The sequence below is a fragment of the Pongo pygmaeus genome, chromosome 6, assembly GCF_028885625.2.
Source record: "Pongo pygmaeus isolate AG05252 chromosome 6, NHGRI_mPonPyg2-v2.0_pri, whole genome shotgun sequence".
NCBI classification, from domain to species: Eukaryota; Metazoa; Chordata; class Mammalia; order Primates; family Hominidae; genus Pongo; species Pongo pygmaeus.
The window spans coordinates 26,421,131-26,444,092 of NC_072379.2; the positions used below are offsets into that span (position 1 = coordinate 26,421,131).

A 22,962-nucleotide genomic window follows, 5' to 3' on the forward strand; every position below is an offset into this window, starting at 1 on the left:
AGGAAAGCTGGGGACCCACAGGCAGATGCAGTTAGAGTTAGAATAGATGGGAATTGGAAAGACCTTACTGAAAATAAAGGTGTTGCTGTTTTGGGGCAGTTTCTAGACTTTGTAAAATAAAACAAAATCAGATTTAGGTAATAAGTTCTGAATCCCAACAACAGAAAAAATTACCAGGTATAAGATTTTTAAGGATATCAATGTTTAGGCAGACAAGGACTTTCTTTCACAGAGAATAGCAAACATATTTAGAAAGAAGGTGGAGTGAGAATGGTATGATAGAAGGGGGCAAAATTAGATTCTAGATCAGAGAATGTTTTACCCTGAAGACAGCATGTTTTTAAGGAAAGAGAAAATGGGGTTGTGTGTTGGCTTAGACCGAAAGTAGCTCAAAGGTCAGAAGCCCTGGGAAAAAAGAAAAATGATACAAAGTTGATTAAGATGTATTTTGTTTTGACCACTGAAGAAAAGTATTTAGCAGAAAAGAGGGATTTTTATGATATGTAAAATACAATTCAGTAATGTTGTCATTTTAAAAGAATTATTCTAGCAAGTTAATAAAAATTATCACTGTTTTGTTAGAAAAAAAAAAAGAAAAGTAGAAATTTGCAGAGTCTATGTCTGGCTATGTGATAAGTGAGAAAATACAACACTATCTAAGTCATAATGGGGAGAATGTTTCTATTAAGCTGTTGCTGAAGACCACAAAGGATGGAGAATTTTATTTTATTTTGTTTTATTTTATTATTACTTTTTTTTTTTTTTTTGAGACAAAGTCTTGCTGTCACCCAGGCTGGAATGCAGTGGTGCGATCTCAGCTCACTGCAACCTCCACCTTCCAGGTTCAAACAATACTCCTGCCTCAGCCTCCCAAGTAGCTAGGATTACAGGCCCACCACGTCTAATTTTTTGTTTTTTTAGTAGAGATGGGTTTTCTCCATGTCGGTCAGGTTGGTCTCAAGCTCCTGACCTCAGGTGATCCACCCACCTCAGCCTCGCAAAGTGCTGGGATTATAGGCATGAGCCATCATGCCAGGCTGGAGAATTTTAGTAATCACAGCCATTTACCAAGATCATCTATATGCCCCATCTTCCCCAACATTTTTTTTTTTTGTCTTATACATCTTTTCCATTTCACTGTTTCTTGGTTGCATGTTTTATAGTAAACTGGTTAACATAAGTACAGGATTTTTCAGAATTCTGTGAGTATCTCTATCAAATTATTGAACTTGAGGGAGATTATGGGAGTCCCCAATTTACAGACAGTAGCTGAGAAGCATAGATGGGTCCCTGGGATTTGTGACAGGCATATGCAGTAAGGGCAATATGATGAGACTGAGCTCTGAATTATGGTCTGTGCTGACTCTGGGTGGTATCAAGATGGAAATGTTAGACAATAAGTTGGTGTTAAAAAATTGCTTGTTGCCAGCCTGGCCAACATGGTGAAATCCCATCTCTACCAAAAATACAGAAATTAGCCAAGCGTGGTGATGGGTGCCTGTAATCCCAGCTACCCGGGAGGCTGAGGCAGGAGAATCACTTGAACCCAGGAGGTGGAGGTTGCAGTGAGCTGAAATTGTGCCACTGCACTCCAGCCTGGGCAACAGAGTGGAAAAAGGAAAAAAAAAATTGCTTCCTGGTTAGCAAACTCCACAGATTTGGTGTCAGAAAAGAGATATTACAGAGGCCTGGCCCGGAGGAGGACTCTGGGTGTCTGGTAAGGTGAGGCTCTGTTCTCCTGCACACAGGCTGTCACACTGCACATTGTCCTGTGATTCTAGGTCTCCTCTCAGGGTGAAAGGGGACTAAAAACTTAGAGAAAAGGAATTCTGATAACAGACCTCCTTCTTTCACCGCTACCACCACATGATTCTCACACATTCACAGACAGACCCACTAGACATTGATGCGTCCACACCCCTCCCAGGACTAGGTATCACCCTCAAGTATTCCACCACAGTGCTTTTGCTTTTAGTGCTTCTTGCCAAAATCCCATTAATGTGCCTACAAGTTTCCTGGCATATCCCCAACCCCAGCCACTGAATCTGCAGCAGCAACCTGTTTCCTCCACCGATGTAGGGATCTGTGCCACTTGATCATAGTCTAATCTGCCTGCATGACACAGGACTAAATCAGAGTATAGCCCCACATGGGCCACTGTCTGTAGCACAAACCAGTCCTGTCATTTACCTTGCACTCTTTCCCACCCATGAATTTTTTTTTTTTTTTTTTTTTTTTTGAGACGGAGTCTTGCTCTGTCACCCAGGCTGGAGTACAGTGGCGTGATCTCGGCTCACTGCAACCTCCGCCTCCCAGGTTCAAGAGACTCTCCTGCCTCAGCCTCCTGAGTAGCTGGAATTATAGGTGCATGCCACCACGCCTGGCTAAATTTTGTATTTTTAATAGAGACAGGGTTTCACCATGTTGGCCAGGCTTGTCTCGAACTCCTGGCCTCAGGTGATCTGCCTGCCTCAACCTCCCAAAGGGTTGGGATTACAGGTGTGAGCCACCGCGCCCGGCAGAATTTTCTTTTACCTTTTATTTTAGATTCAAGAGTACATGTGCAAGTTTGTTATATAGGTAAAATCATATCATGAAGTTTTTGTCTACAGATCATTTTATCACTCAGGTACTAAGCATAGTACCCAATAGATTTTTTTTCTGATTTTCTTCATCCTCTGACCCTCCACGCTGAACTGGGCCTCAGTGTCTGTTCTCTTATTTGTGTCCACGTGTTCTCATTATTTTGCTCCCACTTATAAGTGACAACATACAGTATTTGGTTTTCTGTTCCTGCACTAGTTTTCTAAAAATAACAGTCTCCTGCTCCATTCATGTTGCTGCAAAGGACATAATGTTTTTCTTTCTTATAGCTGCATCATATTTCATGGTGTGTACATCCCACATTTCCTTTATCCAATCTACCATTGAAGACATAGAGGTTTATGTCTTGTTTTTCATATTGTGAATAGTGCTGTAATAAACATGTGTGCACATGTGTCTTTATGGTAGAATAACTTACATTCATTGGTTATATTCCCAATTGTAGGATTGCTGGGTCAAATGGTAATTCTATTTTCAGGTTATTGAAAAATTCCCAAACTGCTTTTCTCAATGGTTAAACAAATTTATACGCTCACCAGCAATGTTATAAGCATTCCATTTCTTCACAACCTCACAAGCATCTGTTGTTTTTGGACTTTTTAGTCTCAGTGTGTTTATTTGAATTATGTCTTTTTTCTTCATTAATATAGTATTTTATCTATCTTATTAATTTTTTCATAGAATCAACTTCTGGTTTCATTGAACTTTTTTTTTTTTTTTTTTTTTTTTTGAGACAGAGTTTCACTCTTTCACCCAGGCTGGAGTGCAGTGGCGTGATCTCAGCTCACTGCAAACTCCGCCTTCTGGTTTCAAGCAATTCTCCTGTCTCAGCCTCCTGAGTAGGTGGGATTGCAGGCACCCTCCACCATGCCCAGCTAATGTTTGTATTTCTAGTAGAGACGGGATTTCACCATGTTGGCCAGGCTGGTCTCGAACTCCTGACATCATGATCTGCCCATCTCGGCCTCCCAAAGTGTGGGGATTACAGGCGTGAGCCACTGTGCCTGGCCCGTTAAACTTTTTATAGTTATTTATGTCTCACCTTCTTCATTTCAGATATGATTTTGGTTATTTCTTGTCTTTTGCTAGCTTTGAAGTTAGTTTGCTCTTACTTTTGTAATTCTTTTAATTATTACATTAGGTTTGTAAATTGAGATCTTTCTAACTCTTTGATGTGGATGTGTAGTGTTATACACTTTGTTCTTAACACTGCCTTAGCTGTGACCCAGAGCTTCTGGTATGTTGTATTTCAGCTCTAATTAGTTTCAAAACTTTTTTTATTTCTGCCTTAATTTCATTATTTACAAAATAGCCATTTGGAAGTTGATTATTCAATTTTTATGTAATTGTATCATTTTGGATGTTTTTTGTATTGATTTATTCTATATATTTTCTTTTAAAAATTAATGATAGAGAAACATAAGAATAAATAAAAATGCTGTGCTCTTAATCTAAATGCTAAAAATTATTCAACGCTTAATAGCAACTCCCAGAGTACTATGAAAATTAAATCACATTGTGTGTTACTCCCAGCACAGTATTCTGTGACATGCTCCTGAGCACATAGTACCTGCTTAATAAACATTTTATTAGTATATGTGTACACATTTCCCAGGTGCAGACCTACTCAGATATTGCTGCCTTCTGTTTTCTCTGTAAACTTAAAAAAGCCAACAAAAAATATAATATTTCAGGGTGGAGATTGGTTGTCTTTATTTGTACCGGAAGTATTTATATTGTGACAAATGTGGTGGGTGTAAGGGACTCAGCTGTGCCTGCTTTCTCTCGCTAATGCTAATAATGTGTCTGGGAAAGCACAATCAGCATTTACAGGGGACATGTTGAAAAAGCCCATTCCTGGACCCTTTTGGGCCCTGCAGAATCACTTTGCATAAAGCAGGGCCAAGATTACCAAGTGATTTATATATATAAACTTGAGGGGTTCAAGATACATTCAGGAGAGTTTAGTTCAACCTTTGCATCAAAGGAAGGGAGGGCAGGGAAAAAGAAACTTATATTTTATTAGTTATGGAGAAGCTCATTGTTCTCTCATTGCTCTTAAATCTTTTCAGTTATAAACAACAAAAATGGGTGAATGTTTTCTGCAAGCCTCGGTCTTTCTGCCCGTGGGTGTGTGTGGTGGTAGCAGGTGAATAGGTTGTGCTTTAAAGGCATATTCTCAAGATGCAGGTTTGATATGTCCAGAGCATCTTATCTGAAAATACATTTCAGAGAAAGAGGAGGAAAAGAAAAAAAATCACTTTTTCTCAGGTGAGCATGTCTCAGATCAAGAGCAGTGTGCGGGCCGGGCGTGGTGGCTTACGCCTATAATCCCAACACTTAGGGAGGCTGAGGCGGGTGGATCACAAGGTCAGGAGTTCGAAACCAGCCTGACCAACATGGTGAAAGTCCGTCTCTATTAAAAATACAAAAATTAGCTGGGCGTGGTGGCACACACCTGTAATCTCAGCTACTCAGGAGGCTGAGGCAGGATAATTGCTTGAACCTGGGAGGTGGAGGTTACAGTGAGCCAAGATTGCACCACTGCACTCCAGACTGGTCGACAGAGCAAGATTGTCTCAAAAAAAAAAAAAAAATGCAGCGTCCATTCTGCCTTTTGGAATGCCATGTGTTCGGAACATGCAAATGTTTACTTCTCTGCTTGTGCTGTTTATACCTAATAAGTTTGTTTCAATTATTTTTTGCTATTTGTATGATAGTCCAGGGGTTCTGAAAAAAAAATTTTTCTGTATAGCATAGTCTTTTTTTGTTGTTTTTATTTTGTTTTGTTTTGTTTGTTTGTTTTGAGACCGAGTTTTCACTCTTGTCCTCCAGGCTGGAGTGAAATGGCACAATCTCGGCTCACTGCAACCTCCGTCTTGCGGGTTCAAGCGATTCTCCTGCCTCAGCCTCTCTAGTAGCTGGGATTACAGGTGCCCACCACCACACCCAGCTAATTTTTGTATTTTTAGTAGAGACAGGGTTTCACCATGTTGGCCAGGCTGGTCTCGAACTCCTGACATCAAGTGATCCACCCGCCTTGGCCCCACAAAGTGCTGGGATTACAGGCGTGAGCTACCGTGCCTGGCCATACCATAGCCTTCTAGATATTTTCTTCATCTTGGATTTTTGTATGCCATGCAGAATTCTCACCACAAATTTATGACCTGCGATATTTAAAATGTTCCCATTGTAGCTGTTGAACATGAGAAGGTGTAAATACTCAAGATTTTTACTGAGGAAACACAGCTGTCTTTGGATATTAATGAAAAGTGAAACATGTCTTGTTGAAGTTTCATCTGTGTGCTCTATTAGTTCCATGCAGAACAGGATTTAGAAAATGCTGACATAAACAGGATGACACTTATTACCCAGAAAGTTCTGAAAAAACCTATTAAGAGATACTTGCTCTCTAGGGTGCTAAAGAAAGGCTACTTAATGTTACTATTAAAAATTACAGAACAGGGAAGTTATCTGTATCTTCAACTTTGCATAAAACTGGTGTTTCTTTATAATTAAATTTAGGCCAGGTGCGGTGGCTCACGCTAGTAATCCCAGCACTTTGGGAGGCCGAGGTGGATGGATCACCTGAGGTTAGGAGTTCAAGACAAGCCTGGCCAACGTGGAGAAACCCCATCTCTACTAAAAATACAAAAATTAGCCACGCATGGTGGCTCACACCTGTAGTCCCAGCTACTTGGGAAGCTGAGGCAGGAGAATCGCTTGAACCCAGGAGGTGTAGGTTTCAGTGAGCCGAGATCATGCCACTGTACTCCAGCCTGGGCAACAGAGTGAGACTTGGTTTCCAAATGGAAAAAAAAAAAACAAAAAAGAAAAGAAAAAAAATAGACATGTTCATATTGATGCCCTTAATTTAATAATTTATCATCCAGAAAAGTATCATATCTACAGTGGTATTGTGGATCATATGCTATCCTCTTTTCTCAGAGTTAGAGAATACTTCAGTGTTAAAAATTATCATTGAATAATTTTAGTCACTCTTATAAGTGAGAAACACTTCTTTTTACTCTCTTTTTTAACTTGAGTCAAATAAAAATCTCTGCCTACGGCCAAGTGGTAAGTGTTTGTGTGTTCATGAGTGTTTTTTTTTGTTGTTGTTGTTGTTTTTCAGGGACTGTTGACATTCAGAGATGTAGTCATAGAATTCTCTCTGAAGGAGTGGCAATGCCTGGATCATGCTCAGCAGAATTTATATAGAGATGTGATGTTAGAGAACTACAGAAACCTGGTCTCCCTGGGTGAGGATAACTTCAATACACAATTCCTAATATATTTCTTTTCTCTCTTTTCTAAAATGTTTTTTGGTAATTTCTGCTTTGCATGAGTGAATTTTAGCTCTCTGATTTTAAGAAAATCTTGGGGATTCATTGGTGTAGAACAAATTCCTCAAGATGTTTTATCTTGACCTGAACTTTTCCCTTTCCTGAGCTTATGTATCTTTCACTCTAGGTTAGTGGCAATTCCAAAAATGTCATGGCATAAAATATCCTTGCCCACACCTTAGAATTCAGTTGCTGCCACCAATTTTTGATTCAGTAGTACTGAGTAGTGAAATAATTAAGGACCTACAAATTTAAAGTATTTTCTAAATAGTTAAAAAGTTCTGTTATGAATCAATATTAATTTTCTAGAATTTTCTATTATATCCTCTTTACTAAGCATAATACTAGTTTGGTAATTAAAGAATTCAGCAAGATTTATGTTACTTTTTTTTCTTAATAAAACAGGTATTGCTGTCTCTAAGCCAGACTTGATCACCTGTCTGGAGCAAAATAAAGAGCCTTGGAATATAAAGAGAGATGAGATGGTAACCAAACACCCAGGTAAGTGAGAGTGAATGAAGCAGATGACACAGATGAGAGGTATAAAAGTCAAGGAGGAAGCCAGTCCTTAAAGTGTGATTTGGGGAGGTGTGCTTCCATGGAAAGAGTTTCTGAGAAGCCCGAGTGATTTTTTTTCTTTTGCTCTCAGATAGGGATACCTTCTGCCCCATGCTTTTAAATTCTCTAAGGATTCTACTTTTGCTTCGTAATCTTTCTTCAAGTTCATAGTGTGAGCCCAAGTTTTCTTTATGGCTTATGAGAGACTGACTGCTTTGCCATTGTTTTTGGGGCACGCTAATATCTGCATATTTTTGAGAAACTCTATGTTAAACCATTAAAAAAAATTTTTTTTCATCGTGTCTAAAATGTGTGAGAATAGTAGTTTCTGTTTCATTGGTGGTTGTCCGTTTTTCTGCACATGCCATTCTGTTTTCATTACTATAGACTTGAAATATAGTTTAAAGTTTTTTTACAACTTTTTTATTTTTTAATTTTTATCCATGTATTTATTTATTTAGAGGTTGGGTTATGAGACTTGCTGTGGGGGGATATACAAGCAGGATACTTCTTATGTCTTCATTTTACTGTGTTGCATATTTTAGATATAGATTTATAAATAGAATTGCTGTATTGTATAATTTCATTTTCAATTATTCAAAGAGCATTCATATTTTTTATGACAGCTGCATCTTTTTTTCTCATCAACAACTTACATAGGTTTCAATTTCTTTACATCATCAACATAGTTGGTGTTTTTGAAAAAACTTATAGTGGCCATTCTAATTGATGTAAGGTGATTTTGTTTTGCATTTTTCTATAAATTATTAATTTTATGCAACCTTTCAAATAGTTCTTCCCATTTGTATATCTTTTTTTTATTAAAATTTAGTTTAATCATTTGTCCATTTCTTTCTTTTTTTTTTTTTTTTGAGACTGAGTTTCACTCTTGTTGCCCAGGCTGCAGTGCAATGGCAATTTTGGCTCAGGGCAACCTCTGCCTCCCAGGTTCAAATGATTCTCCTACCTCAGCCTCCTGAGTAACTGGGATTATAGGAATGTGCCACCATGCCCGGCTAATTTTGTGTTTTTAGTAGAGATTGGGTTTCGCCATGTTGGTCAGGTTGGTCTCAAACTCCTGACCTCAGGTGATCTGCCCACCTCGGCCTGCCAAAGTTCTGGGATTACAAGAATGAGCTACCGCGCCTGGCTCGCTTGACCATTTCTAAATCAATTATTGTTGTCTACTTCTAGGGGTTGTTTATAAATTCTCAATATTAAGTTTTATCATGTGATTTTCAAATATTGTCACCCATTTCTTGGGTGGCACTGTCACTCTATTAAATGTGTTATTTGATTACAGAAATTTTGAAGTTTAGCCCAGTTAAATTTTTCTGTTCTTCTCTTTGTTGCTCATGCATTTGATAGCATATCTAAGAAAATGGTGCCAAGACCAATGTCATGTCTTTCCACTATATTTTTTTCTAAGAATTTCATTAGTTTTTTTTCAGTCTAAGTATTTTGTTTAAAATATTTTTTGTATATGATGCAATTAAAGCATCCAAGTTTATTTTTTCAATGTAGGTATCTAGTTTTCAACATTGTCTGTTGAAGAGATTATATTTTCTCCATTGTCTGCTCATGGCAACCTTGTGGCAGATTATTTGATCATACACAGAAGAGTTCATTGCTGAGCTCCCTATTTTGTTCTATCATGTCTTTGTCTGTCTTTGTGTGGATACCACATAGTTATTGTTATTGTTGCTTTTTATTATGTTTTAAAATTAAGAAGTATATTGCCTCTGTTTTTCATGTGTGTTTCTCTAGATATAGTTCAAAATAAAATTTAAAAATTTTAAACAATATTTCAGGAATAAATATACTTTTGGAATTTTGATACAGATTATATTAAATTTGTTCACCACTGTGGGTTATATTGACATCTTAACAAATTAAGTTGTCACTTAACTATTTTGACCCTTGAGCAAAAATATTAAATTAAATTAAATTATTTGACCTGTGCAAGAATACATGGAAAAGTGTGTTTATTTCCATATATTTTTGATTTGCCAGTTTTACCTTTTTTGTTTTTAGTTTTATTCAGTTTTGGTTAGAAAAAATAGGCTGTATGATTTTGCTCATCTTAAATTTTTTTTACACAGAGTTTCTCACTCTGTTGCCCAGACTCTAGTGCAGTAGCACAATCTTGGCTCACTGCAGCCTAAACCTCCTGGACTCAAGTAATCCTTCCACCTTGGCCTCCTGAGGGGCTGACGCTACAGACCTACCCCACCATGCCCAGCTAATTTTTAATTATTTGTAGAGACTGGGTCTCACTGTGTTCCCAAGGCTGGTATCAAACTTCTTGCCCAAGTGATCCTTCCACCTTGGCCTCCCAAAGTGCTGAGAGTACACCTGTGAGCCACTGCACCTGGCTGATCTTTTGAAATTTGCTAAGACCTATGTATTCTAACAGAACATACCAGGTGCAAATAAGAATATTGCGTATCCTCTTGCTTTTGACTGGAGAGTTCTGTGCCCTCCAAATCTCATGTTGAAATTCAATCTCCAGTGTTGGATGTGGGGCCTAATGAGAGGTGTTTGCATCATGGAGACAAATCTCTCATGAATGACTTGGCACAATCCCCTTGGTAATCATAGAGGTCTCCCTCTATTAATTCACATGAGAGCTGGTTGTTTAAAGGAACCTGGCTACTCCACCTCATACTCGCATCATCTTTCACCATGTGACATGTTTGGTTTTTTTTTGCCTTCCACTATAATTGTAAGCTTCCTCATATCCTCACCAGAAGCAGATGCTGGCATAGATATACATCTTGTACAGTCTACTCAACTGTGAACCAAAGAAGTCTTTTTCTTTATAAATTACCCAGTCTCAGGTTATTTTCTATAGCAATGAAAAATGAATTCATACACAATATAATGTTTTTCAGGTTTTCTGTTTTTTAATTAATTTTTTATTTCAATTTTTTATTTATTATTGAGGAAGTGAGGTCTTAATGTTTATAATTTTATGCTGCCATTTTATTTCTTGCTTCACTTCTATCAATATTTGCTTTATATATTTTGAAACCCTGATGTTATATATACTTATACATATAGACGTAATAGTTACAGACTCCTAGTAAATGGACTCATTTTACCATTATATAGTATCAATCTTTGTCTCATACTAGTAACTGACTCATTTTCTTTTTGTGTGTCTATAAAGATTTTTTCTTTGTGCTACACTGGAGATTTCATAACACCTCTAAATGTTACCACAATATTTTTTAAACTGGTAAACAAAAAATAACTTCAGTTGCATAGAAAAATTTGTCCTCATATATCTACCCTATACATCTTATTGATGTTGATAATTATATCTTTTTATGTTTTATGACTATTTTTATGCTTACATCTTTCAAATTTTAAAGAATAACTAAAAATGTTTTCTGCACGATCACAATACCACAGATTTTTATTTTTTGTATATGCATATGTTTTTCAGAAAGTTATGTATTTTCATATGATTATGTATTTTTTTCATCATGTTATTTTAAGTGGAAGGACTTCTTTTCAGCATTTTATTTAGGGCACATGCAGTGCTTATATGCTTTTCCAGCATGTGTTTATTCTGGAAGATCTTTATTTTTTCTTTATTTTGTAGTACATTTTTGCTGTGTTTATTATTCTCACCACGAAGATTTTTTTTCAGCACTTTGACCATTGTACACAGTTCTTTTCTGACCTGCAAGCTTTCTGTTGTCAAATGTCTCAGGGGACTATGCTTATAAATAATACCTCATTTTTATCTTACAGGTCCCAAGATTGCCTTCTGGTTAGTGACTTTTGAAACTTTGTTTAAATATGTGTTATGGATCTTTTTGTGTATATCCTAGTTTGTTTAGCTTCTTCATTTCTTACATTATTTTTTTCTTAGTTTTAAATTTTTTCAGTTATTCTTTTTTAATTCCACGATTGTTTTGTTTTTATTATTCCAAGCCTGTTGTTGATATTCTTATTTTTCTGATTTTATTTAGGTGCCTGGTTTTCCATTTTTCTCACTGAGCATAATATGGATTATCTTATGTTTTTAAAAGTAATATATGCCTTTTTATTTTTGTAGTTGCTTTTTCAAAATTTTTGATTTTTTTGATTAGACCATGTTGTCCTCATGTTTTGTATACATCGTAATCTTTGGTTGAGATTTCAACATTAACATAAAACTACCTTTCATGATCTTTATAATGCAGCTCTTTCCTGGCATAGCCTGAAACCAATTTTCTTTCTTGGCTAGAGATTCACGGAGTCTCTCAAACATGCTCTCAGGATGTGTCTTGTCTGCAATTTTGTATTTATTTTTCCATTAAAAGACTTCTCCATGTTTCTTCTTACCAGTAGGTAGCTACTTTCTGCACCTATTTTCTGTCCATGTACTACAGTCTTTCTGCTGTTGTAACATTCACTAGTGATCTCAAAAGACTTAAACGTGTCATTTCAAAGTATACTACCATTTGATTCAGCACTTTCTATCATGGAAGACAGAAAGGCCCGCATAAGCCAAAAGTAAAGATATAGGTGCCAGTATTTTTCTGGTCTTTTGTAATAAAAGCCAGTTTACTCCTGAAGACACCATGTTCTTCTGTTGGGGATGAAGAAGGGCTGTGTTGGGTAAATGTATCAGACTTTTCTTTTCTGTCTGTATGGCTCTTGGTATTGTGCCCACCTGGTGCACACACTTTATTTATAAATTTCCAGAAAAGGTATTTTGATCACTATGTTTTTGTTGCATTTATACACCTATGAAGAAATTACGGCTTGTGGTAATTTGATATGCCATTTTGCTAATGTACCTTGTATAATTTTATGTATTCGATTTGTGAAGTATATTTATCTGGGTGTAGTAAGCGAAGTAACTTGTGATTTTTATGTCTTTCAGTTACATGTTCTCATTTCACCCAAGACCTTCCACCAGAGCTGGGCATAAAAGATTCACTCCAAAAAGTAATACCCAGAAGATATGGAAAATGTGGACATGATAATTTACAAGTACAAAAATGTAAAAGCATGGGTGAGTGTGAGGTGCAAAAAGGAGGTTGTAATGAAGTTAACCAATGTTTGTCAACTACCCAAGACAAAATATTTCAGACTCATAAATGTGTCAAAGTCTTCAGTAAATTTTCAAATTCCAATAGACATAAGACAAGACATACTGGAAAGAAACATTTCAAATGTAAAAAATATGGCAAATCATTTTGCATGGTTTCACAGCTAAATCAACATCAGATAATTCATACTAGGGAGAATTCCTACAAATGTGAAGAATGCGGCAAACCTTTCAACTGCTCTTCAACCCTTACTAAACATAAAAGAATTCATACTGGAGAGAAACCCTACAGATGTGAGGAATGTGGCAAAGCTTTTACCTGGTCCTCAACCCTTACTAAACATAAGAGAATTCATAGTGGAGAGAAACCCTACACATGTGAAGAATGTGGCCAATCCTTTAGCCGCTCCTCAACACTTGCTAACCACAAGAGAATTCATACTGGAGAGAAACCATACACATGTAAGGAATGCAGCAAAGCCTTTAGCTTATCCTCATCCCTCGCTTACCACAAGAGAATTCATACTGGAGAGAAACCCTACACATGTGAAGAATGTGGCAAAGCCTTTAACTGCTCCTCAACCCTTAAGAAACATAAGATAATTCATACTGGAGAGAAACCCTACAAATGTGAAGAATGTGGGAAAGCCTTTGCCTTCTCCTCAACTCTTAATACTCATAAGAGGATTCATACTGGAGAGGAACCCTACAAATGTGAAGAATGTGACAAAGCTTTTAAGTGGTCCTCAAGTCTTGCTAATCATAAGAGTATGCATACTGGAGAGAAACCCTACAAATGTGAATAATGTGATAAAGTCCAGCCTTCAGACCTTATAATACATAAAATAATTTATACTTGAAAAAATCACTACAAGCGTAAAGAATGTGGCCAAGCCTTTAACCAGTTCCAAACCTTTATTGTACATAAGAGAATTAATATTGAACAAAAGTCTTGTAAATGTTAAAAAAAAAGTAACAAAGCCTTTAACCAGCCCTCAAACCTTAAGGAACCTAAGAGAATTTATTTGAGAAAAAAAATTTTTTGAGATGAAGTCTCACTTTGTCACCCAGGCTGGAGTGCAGTGGCATGATCTCAGCTCACTGCAACCTCTGCCTCTTGAGTTCAAGCAATTCTTCTGCCTCAGCCTCCTGAGTAGCTGGGATTACAGGCGCATGCAACCACACTGGCTGATTTTGTATTTTTAGTAGAGATGGGGTTTCACCATGTTGGCCAGGCTGGTCTTGAACTCCTGACTTCAGGTGATCTAACTGCCTCTCAGCCTCCCAAAGCCTAAGAGAGTTTATATTAGAGAGACTCTATGAAGGTAAAAAATGTGACAAAACCTTTAAGCACATCTCAGGCCTTACACAATATCAGATAATTCATTCTAGAGAGAAACCCTACAAAAACAAAAATGTGGTTAAAAGCTTTAGCTTTTAACTAGTCTTGAACCCTTATTCTACATTAAGAGAATTAATACTGAAGAGAAACCCTACAATAAGGAATAGGGAAATGTCTTTAAAAAGTCCTCAAACTTTTTGTTTGAATAAATGTAAGATAATTGATATTGGAGACAACCCCTGCAATTGTTAAAAAAAAAAAAAAAATGTGGCAAAGTCTTTAACTGGTTTTCCATCCTTATTAATTAAAAAATTTTATGCTGGAGAGAAACTCTACATACATAAGAAATGTAACACAGCATTTAACCGCACCTCAAACTTTCTAACAAAGAGGAATCATCCTGGTGAGAAACTCCAGAAATGTGTTAAGTGTGGCAAGGCCTTTAAATGGTAGTCACACATTAGGGTAGGTAAGATAATTTATACTGAAGAAAACTCCTACAAAAATGAAGAATGTGGCAAAACTTTTAACAAATTCTCACACCTTATGGCACAAGAAAGCATTTATACCAGAGAAAAATTGTACAAATACAAAGAATGTGGAAAGCCATTAATATCTGTTCACATCTTACTCAATATCAGAAACTTTATACTTAATAAAAGCATTATAAGCCAGGTGTGGTGGCTCATGACTGTAATCCCAGCACTTTGGGAGGCCAAGGCAGGTGGATCATGAGGTCCAGAGTTCAAGACCATCCTGGCCAACATGGTGAAACCCCATCTCTACTAAAAATAGAAAAATTAGCCAGGTATGGTGGCATGCACCTGTAATCCCAGCTACTTAGGAAGCTGGGGCAGGAGAATTACTTGAACCCAGGGGGTGGGGGTTGCGGTGAGCCGAGATTGGGCCACTGTACTCCAGCCTGGGCAACAGAGCAAGACTCCATCTCAAAAAAAAAGTATTATACATGTGATTACTGTAAAAAGACCTTCAGAAAATATAGGCCTTTAAAGTAAAGACTATGTATTCTGAAGACAAGCATTTCAAACATAAAGAGGATTGTAGTACCTTTACTTGTAATATAGATTTTATTGTACACATTTTATATTAAAGGAAAACCCTGAAGCAGATGCTCAAACTGGTCAACATCAGAGAATTTATATTTGAGAGAAAGCCTAAAAATATAATGAATGTGAAAGAACATTTGTTCAAAAACTACAGCTTAGAAAACACCAGTTTCTACTAAAAAATATTTTTGCAGACATAGCAGATGGGGAAAATATATTTAATGAAAAATTAAGTCTATATAAACATTTGAGGATTCACAGTAGAAAGAATGAAGGCACTGAAACTTCAGACATTACACTAAATCAGGGTGCTAGGTATAAAAATGATCCAAAGCTAACATTATATACATTTTAACGAAGTAGATTTTTTTGGAGATTTATAATTACATTTGAGGTATGCTTCTTTTTCTGTAAAAAAAATATAGATTTTCTGAAAAGCAAATAATAATGTAACTCAAGTCTCAAGTTACCTCATGTTGATTCTTTCTTCTCATTGTGAAAGTATTTGATCAATTGTTGCATCAGAGATATGAGAGTTTTTTTTATAGGTGTCCATTATTCATGAACTTTCCTATGAAAGAGTAAGGACATTAGGTTGTAACATGCATAATGAAAAATCTAAATGGAGAGGCTGTTTGTGGTTGACTTATAAAATTGTTTTAGTGATGTATAAAGTGGGTGTTCACAGTAATGTTCTGAATTCTAGTGAGAGGAAAACCTTTCAATGTTAGTAGTAAATTATTTTATCAATTGTACCTTTGTGTAATAAAATGCAATAAATTTAAAATTTTTTAAATATTATGTATGAACTTAATTTTTTCATTAAACAAAATTGTTTTTAATGTGTTAAGACTTGTGCTTTGAAAGAAGTGTTAATTTGCTATCAATTTTAACATGTCCCATCTTACTTAAAGTTCTAGGTTAAAGATGGTAACAATATAGTATTTGTTAATGTAGGGGAGTGACATGTCTAGTAATCTCTTTTTTGCCAGTGTGTGTTTGTTTGTTTGTTTTGAGACAGAGTCTTGCTCTGTCACCCAGGCTGGACTGCAGTGGCGCAATCTTGGCTCTCTGCAACCTCCACATCCTGGGTCCAAGCGATTCTCCTGCCTCAGCCTCCCAAGTAGCTGGAACTACAGGCATATGCCACCACACCTGGCTAATTTTTGTATTTTTAGTAGAGATGGGGTTTCACCATGTTGGCCAGGCTAGTCTTGAACTCCTGACCTCAGGTGATCCACTTGCCTCGGCATCCCAAAATGCTGGGATACAGGTGTGAGCCACCACACCTTGCCTGCCAGCGGTTTTAAACTGCAAATAAGTTGAAGAATTTTGTTCCCATAGGTCAAATTTGTATTCTTTTTTATCTTATTTAAAATTTTTTTAACTTTTGTGGGTAGATAGTGTGCATACACACTTATGGCATATATGAGATATTTTAACACAGACATACAATATTTAATTATAACAGCAGAGTAAATGAGGTATTCATCACCTCGAGCATGTATTTATCCTTTGTATTACAAACAATCAACTTTTAGTTATCAGTATGTGCAATTGAATTATTAACCATAGGGTCATTTTATGATCATAAAAATTACATGAGTATAATTAATATCCATACATTTCTGAGTTGATTAAATATTTTTTAAAATTTGTTTTATATATTTTTGTACATGTGACCTCTCTGCTGACAAACAAAAACAGACTTTTAGTTTCTATTTACATAGAGTTACATATACAAATATACTAAAGATACACCAGCTGGGTGCAGTGGCTCATGCTTGTAATCCCAGCACTTTGGGAGGCCAAGGTGAGTGGGTCATCTGAGGTCAGGAGTTCAAGGGAAGCCTGGCCAACATGGTGAAACCCCATCTCTACTAAAAATATAAAAAATTAACTGGCCATGGTGGTGCGTGCCTGTAATCCCAGCTACTCAGGAGGCTGAGGCAGGAGAATCGCTTGAAGCCGGGAGGTGGAGGTTGCAGTGAGGTGAGATGGCACCACTGCACTCCAGCCTGGGTGACAGAGTGAGACACCATCTAAAAATAAATAAAAGATATACCTTAAGTGTAAGAAAGTTATGTAGCAAGTGAGCATGTTTGTGAGTTTGTATGTATTTTCAGAAGAAAAGAACAATATTGAAACAAAGAAGATCATTTTAATAAGGTTGATAATTAACTAGAAACCAAGAAACCTCAGAGATTCTGAAAAAAATACATTTATATTCTGTGCCCTGTATTGAATTTGTAACTTTAAGATCTTATACACCCAAATCTTATCTCAAATTGTAATCCCCAAGTGTCAAGGAAGGGACTTGGTGGGAGGTGATTGGAGCATGGGGGTAATTTTCCCCCGTGCTGTTCTCATGATGTAAGTGAGTTCTCAAAAGATCTGATGGTTTTATAAGTGGTGGTTTTTTCTGCTTTCCTTCTCTCTTGCTGCCTAATGAAGAAGGTACTTGCTTCTCCTTTGCCTTCCACCATAATTGTAGGTTTCCTTAGACCCTCCCCAGCAATGCAGAATTGTGAGTAAACTAAACCTCCCTTCTGTATAAATTACCATTCTTCGGTAGTATCTTTATAGTAGTGTGAAAACAGACTAATATAGAAAATTAATATGGGAGTTTGGGGCACTGCTATAAAGATAATTGAAAATGTGGAAGTGACTTTGGAACTGAGTAATAGGCAGAAGTTGAAAGTTTAGAGAGCTCAGAAAAAGACAGAGAGATGTGGGAGAGTTTGGAACTTCCTAGAGACTTGTTGAATGCTTTTGACCAAAATGTTAATAGTGATATGAATGATGAAGTCCAGGCTGAGGTGGTCTCAGATGGAGATGAGAAACTTATGTTTAAAATGGAAGCAGAATATAAAAATTTGGAAAATTTGCAGCCTGACCATGAGGTAGAAAATAAAACCCCATTTTTTGGAAAGAAATTCAAGCCACTGCAGAAATTTGCAAAAGTAAAGAGAAGCTGAATGTTGATAGCCAAGACAATGGGGAAAGTGTCTTCAGGTCATGTTAAAAGATATGAGGCGGGTCCTTCCATCACAGGCCAGGAGCCTTAGGAAGAAACAATGGTTTCGTGGTTGAGGCCCAGGGCCCCACTGCTCTATGAAGCCTCAGGACTTGGTGTCCTGCATCCCAGCTGCTCCAGATCCAGCTGTGGATAAAAGGGGCCAAGGTACAGCTTGGGTTATTTCTTCAGAAAGTGCAATCCTCAAGCCTTGGTGGCTTCCGTGTGGTATTGGGCATGTGAGTGCACATAAGACAAGAGTTGAGCTCTGGGAACCTCTGCCTAGATTTCAGAAGATGTATAAAAATGCCTGGATGTTCAGGCAGAAGTCTTCTACAGGGGCAGAGCCCTCATGGAGAACCTGCAATAGGGCAACGCAGAAGGGAAATGTGGGGTTGGAGCCCTCATGCAGAGTCCCCCCTGAAGCTGCCTACTGGAGTTGTGAGAAGGCCACTATACTCCAGACCCCAGAATGACAGATCCACCATGAGCTTGCACTGTGCACCTGGAAAAGCCACAGGCACCCAATTCCAGTCCATGAAGGAGCTGCCCAAGGCCATGAGGGCCCACCCCTTGCATCAGCATGGCCCAGATGTGGGACATGAAGTCAAATGAGATCATCTCAGAGCTTTAAGATTTAATGACTGCCCGGTTGGAATTCAAACTTGCACGAGACCTGTAGCTCTTTGGTTTTGGCAAATTTCTCCCATTTGAAATGGAAGAATTTATCTAATGCCTGTACCCCCATTGTATCTTGGAAGTAACTAACTTGCTTTTGATTTACAGGCTCATAGGTAGCAGGGATGAGACTTTGCAGTTAGACTTTTGGGTTAATGCTAAAATGAGTTAAGACTTTTGGGGACTGTTGGGAAAGCATGTTTGGTTTTGAAATATAAAAAGGGCATGAGATTTGGGAGCGGCCAGGGGCAGAATGATACCCACCGTGTTTTCATGATAGTGAGTGAGTTCTCATGACATCGGATGGTTTTATAAGTGGTAATTTTTCTGCTCTCCCTCTCTACTGCCACCTAGTAAAAAAGATACCTGCTTCTCCTTCACCTTCTGCCATTATTGTAAGATTCTTGAAGCCTCCCCAGCCATGTGGAACTGTGAATCAATTAAACTTCCTTTCATTATAAATGTTCCAGTCTTGGGTAGTATCTCTACAGCAGTGTAAAAAGAGACGAATGCACAAATATAAGATAGGACTATCTGTGTACTAGATGCTTCGTAATTAACCATAGTTATTCCTGCTTGATTTTCTTTGTAACTCTCAGTTGCAGATGGAAAATATTCATGGTGAAAATATAACATTGATTCTGCATGTGCAGAGGACATCAGTTCTTAGGCTGCAAAATGGCCTCTCTGAATTTAAATAAAAATTCTGCTTTTTAAACTTTCTGATTGTCTTTTGTTTTGTGACTTTTTATGTTTATCCTAATGATGTGTCCATCACAGCCCTTCCCATTTATTTCTGTGTTATGGCTACAGTTTTCTCACTGTTCTTTCTGTGCCACATCATTTCACACGCTACTTTGTAGGTTCTGATGAAAAAATTGGAATTTTTTAATATGGTGAAAAACTGTGTTAAACTTGGGAGTTTCAGCTTATTTATAGCTTCTCAATGTAGCTTCCACATAAGTTAATTGAGATAAGAGGCATACACTGTCCACAGGTGAGACAATTAAATCCGATAGCACTATTTGTCTTTGTAAAAAATTTTTTATTAGATTCTAAGACAAACTGTAGCATATACAAAATTATTTAGAAAATGTATCTTAGAAATCTGAGGCGGGTGGGTCACAAGGTCAGGAGAGTTAATATTAAGGGATAATTATTAAATGTAATTTTTACGATATATTTATAGCACAACTTAAGTTTTCATGCAGGAGCTTGTATTTTTGAGTGTGAATGTTAAATGTTGCAAATAAAATGAGCTCTATGAATTTAAAAATTGGAATAATATTTCCTTTTCATATTAATGTTACATATTATGAACATATAATGTTTCATATTAATGTTACAATTTTGAGAGATTTTTCTATTATTTTATGATTATTTTTTAGTGGGTGAGGTTCACAGTCTACAGTTTTCACTTACTCACCTAACCGTAGCCAACATTTTGGTCATTTTCTCTGGGAAAATTTTGGAGATTATGGCAGATTTAGATTAAAACAATTACTCAGTTATTTTTCATGCAAAGATGTTTATTGTGTTCACAGAGTGACCAATCATGTGACAGGTAGCAACATCTGATTTTTAGTGTCTTCCACTACATTGCCGTCAGCACCAGAAACTAAAGGTTTCCAAGTGAAAGTAAAAGCCCTGAAGTATATTGACTCCTCCCATGTTCTGCTGCACCCAGAATATGCTGTAAATATCAGAGTTTCTATTGCTATTGCTGACAAGTTAAATAACAGAAAAAGCACAGAAAAACTGAGTTATCTTTAAGTTCTATCTAGGTGATGGTATTAATATTGTAATCGCTTATAAGATAGCAAGAATTGGCCAGGTGCGGTGGCCCACACCTGTGATCCTGGCACTTTGGGAGGCCGAGGTGGGCAGATCACAAGGTCAAGAGTTCAAGACCAGCCTGGCCAATATGGAGAAACCCCGTCTCTACTAAAAATAGAAAAAATTAGCCGGGCATGGTGGTGCATGCCTGTAATCCCAACTATTCAGGAGGCTGAGGCAGGAGAATTGCTTGAACCCAGGAGGCGGAGGTTGCAGTGAGCTGAGAACGCACCACTGCACTCCAGCCTGATAGTGAGTGACAGAGTGAGACTACATCTCAAAAATCAAAAAACAATAAAAAAAAAAAAGGCTTACTCTGTTTGGTCTAATGCAAAGTAGTTTTTTCTCTTCTAAATGTAAATGGTAAATAGGGTTTCTATGATCATAAGTATATAAGGTCTTTTAAGATGATCACTAAGATTAGAACAAAATTCATAGGCTTTTAGTAACATAAATTTTAATTTTTTTCTAATAGAAGTGAAGAAGCAATAGAAATAAGTTGTTAAAATGAGTTCAAGGAAACTACACATGTGGTCATTAAATAATATTTAAAACCACGTTGTAAGTGACTGGTTAGTAATTCTAATTTGTTTCATTTTAGTCACTGAGAAAACAATATGCTTTAATCATTCTATATGAAAAAGTAGTCTTTTTTTTTTTTTTTGAGACAGAGTCTCGCTCTCTCACCCAGGATAGAGTACAGTGGCGCAACCTCAGCTAACTGCAACCTCTGCCTCTCAGATTCAAGTGATTCTCCTGTCTCAGCCTGTTGAATAGCTGGGATTACAGGCAAGTGCCACCATGCCCAGCTAATTTTTGTATTTTTAGTAGAGACGGGGTTTCACCATTTTGGCCAGGCTGGTCTCGAACTCCTCACCTCGTGATCTGCCCACCTTGGCCTCCCAAAGTGCTGGGATTATAGGCGTGAGCCACCGCACCTGACTGAAAAAGTGTTCTTATATTAGTGCTTTCAAAACTTTGAGAAACTTTAGACCACTCAATGAATAATGATGTACATTTAGATCACAAATTTTAAATAAAATAATAGGCTTATTCTAGCTTTTTTTTTTTTCAGATGGTGTTTTGCTGTGTTGCCCAGGCTGGAGTGCAGTGGTGCGATATCGGCTCACTGCAGCCTCTGCCTCCCAGGTTCAAGTGATTCTCCTGCCTCACACTCCCAAGTAGCTGGGATTACAGGCACCTGCTATCACACCCAGCTAATTTTTGTGTTTTTAGTAGAGTCAGAGTTTCAATATGTTGGCCAAACTGTTCTCAAACTCCTAATCTCAAGTAATCCACCTGCCTGGGCCTCCCAAAGTGCTAGGATTGTAGGTTTGAGCCACTGCACCCAGCTTTGTTCTAGCTTTTAATATAAAAGATATTTTTCAAAAGTACCATTAGTGATTCTTTTAAGTAATGGGAGGAATAAGGTCATTAGAAACCATTTACCAACCAAAGTATTTGTGATAGGCTTTGTTTTGAGCACTTTGAACCCTAAATGAAGTTCTCTATACTATCTAGGGGTGAAAAAAGTTGTTTTTAAATTCTGCTTCATTTCTAATAAATTAGAAAATTCAAAGCAAAAATGTTAAATAAAAAATGGAAAAAAAAAATTGAGTGAGAGGGGACTGGCCATAATGGCTAATATTAAAGCTCGCTATCTGGTGGTCCCTGATTACGTCCTGGTTCTGCCACTTATAGGCTCTGTGACCTGGAGACAGTTTCTTGACATCTCTGTGCTTGACTCTTCAGCTGTACAGTAAGGATAATACTGCCTAAATCCTAGGGTTTTGATAAAATTAAAGCAATTAATACAAATGAAGGTGTCAGAAGAGTGCCCAGCATAGAGCGAGTGTACAGAAAATTTGTTAGCTCTGGTGATTTGTAAAGTTTTTTAGATCAGGACCAATGTTAAGCCTGCGATCAACAAGGTGGCCACACCAAGGGGTTGTAATTTATGTTCATTTTAATTGGTCAGTTTGGGACTATGATAGTCGATGGATATTTTTAATACTATCCTTGGCAAATTCTCATATAGTCTCACACAGCATGAATATAAATACTAAAGAAAGATCCCTCATCTTGTACTGCTCTTTACCACTCTAGTAACACTAGAGAATAAGCACTTAAATGCTGAGTGTTGTCAGTTTTAAAATTAGAGAAAGAGGCAAATTGTTTTCTGATCTATTTGTTTAATAAATTCTTTTTTGCCAACTAATTTTTTATGTTCACTTGATAAATTTAAAGGTAGTTTAAAATATATACTTAAATAACTTTATAAGTGAAGAAAATCATTTATGTTGAGAGAATTTTACTTTAAACAGTTGCTTTAGAGTCTGTCTTTGAAAGTATTCTATTGTCAAATAAGGCCAGGCACGGTAGCTCACGCCTATAATCCAAGCACTTTGGGAGGCTGAGGCAAGCGGATCTCCTGAGGTCGGGAATTTGAGACCAGCCTGACCAACATG

At 37.1% G+C, this 22,962-nt stretch overlaps 1 protein-coding gene across 2 annotated transcripts in view; it reads left to right on the forward strand.

The window, feature by feature from the left end:
* ZNF679 (zinc finger protein 679) overlaps positions 1 to 14,147 on the forward strand; it is a 35,306-nt gene extending 21,159 nt beyond the window's left edge. The window contains exons 3-5 of one of the 2 annotated variants that reach the window (XM_054495407.1): positions 6,737 to 6,863; positions 7,353 to 7,448; positions 12,388 to 14,147. In XM_054495407.1, coding sequence (XP_054351382.1) covers positions 6,737 to 6,863; positions 7,353 to 7,448; positions 12,388 to 13,361 — 1,197 coding nt within the window. In that variant the 3' untranslated portion in view covers positions 13,362 to 14,147. The remainder of the gene's footprint in view (positions 1 to 6,736; positions 6,864 to 7,352; positions 7,449 to 12,387) is intronic. The other variant, XM_054495408.1, reaches the window with a different exon arrangement.
* The last annotated feature ends 8,815 nt before the right edge of the window (positions 14,148 to 22,962 follow it).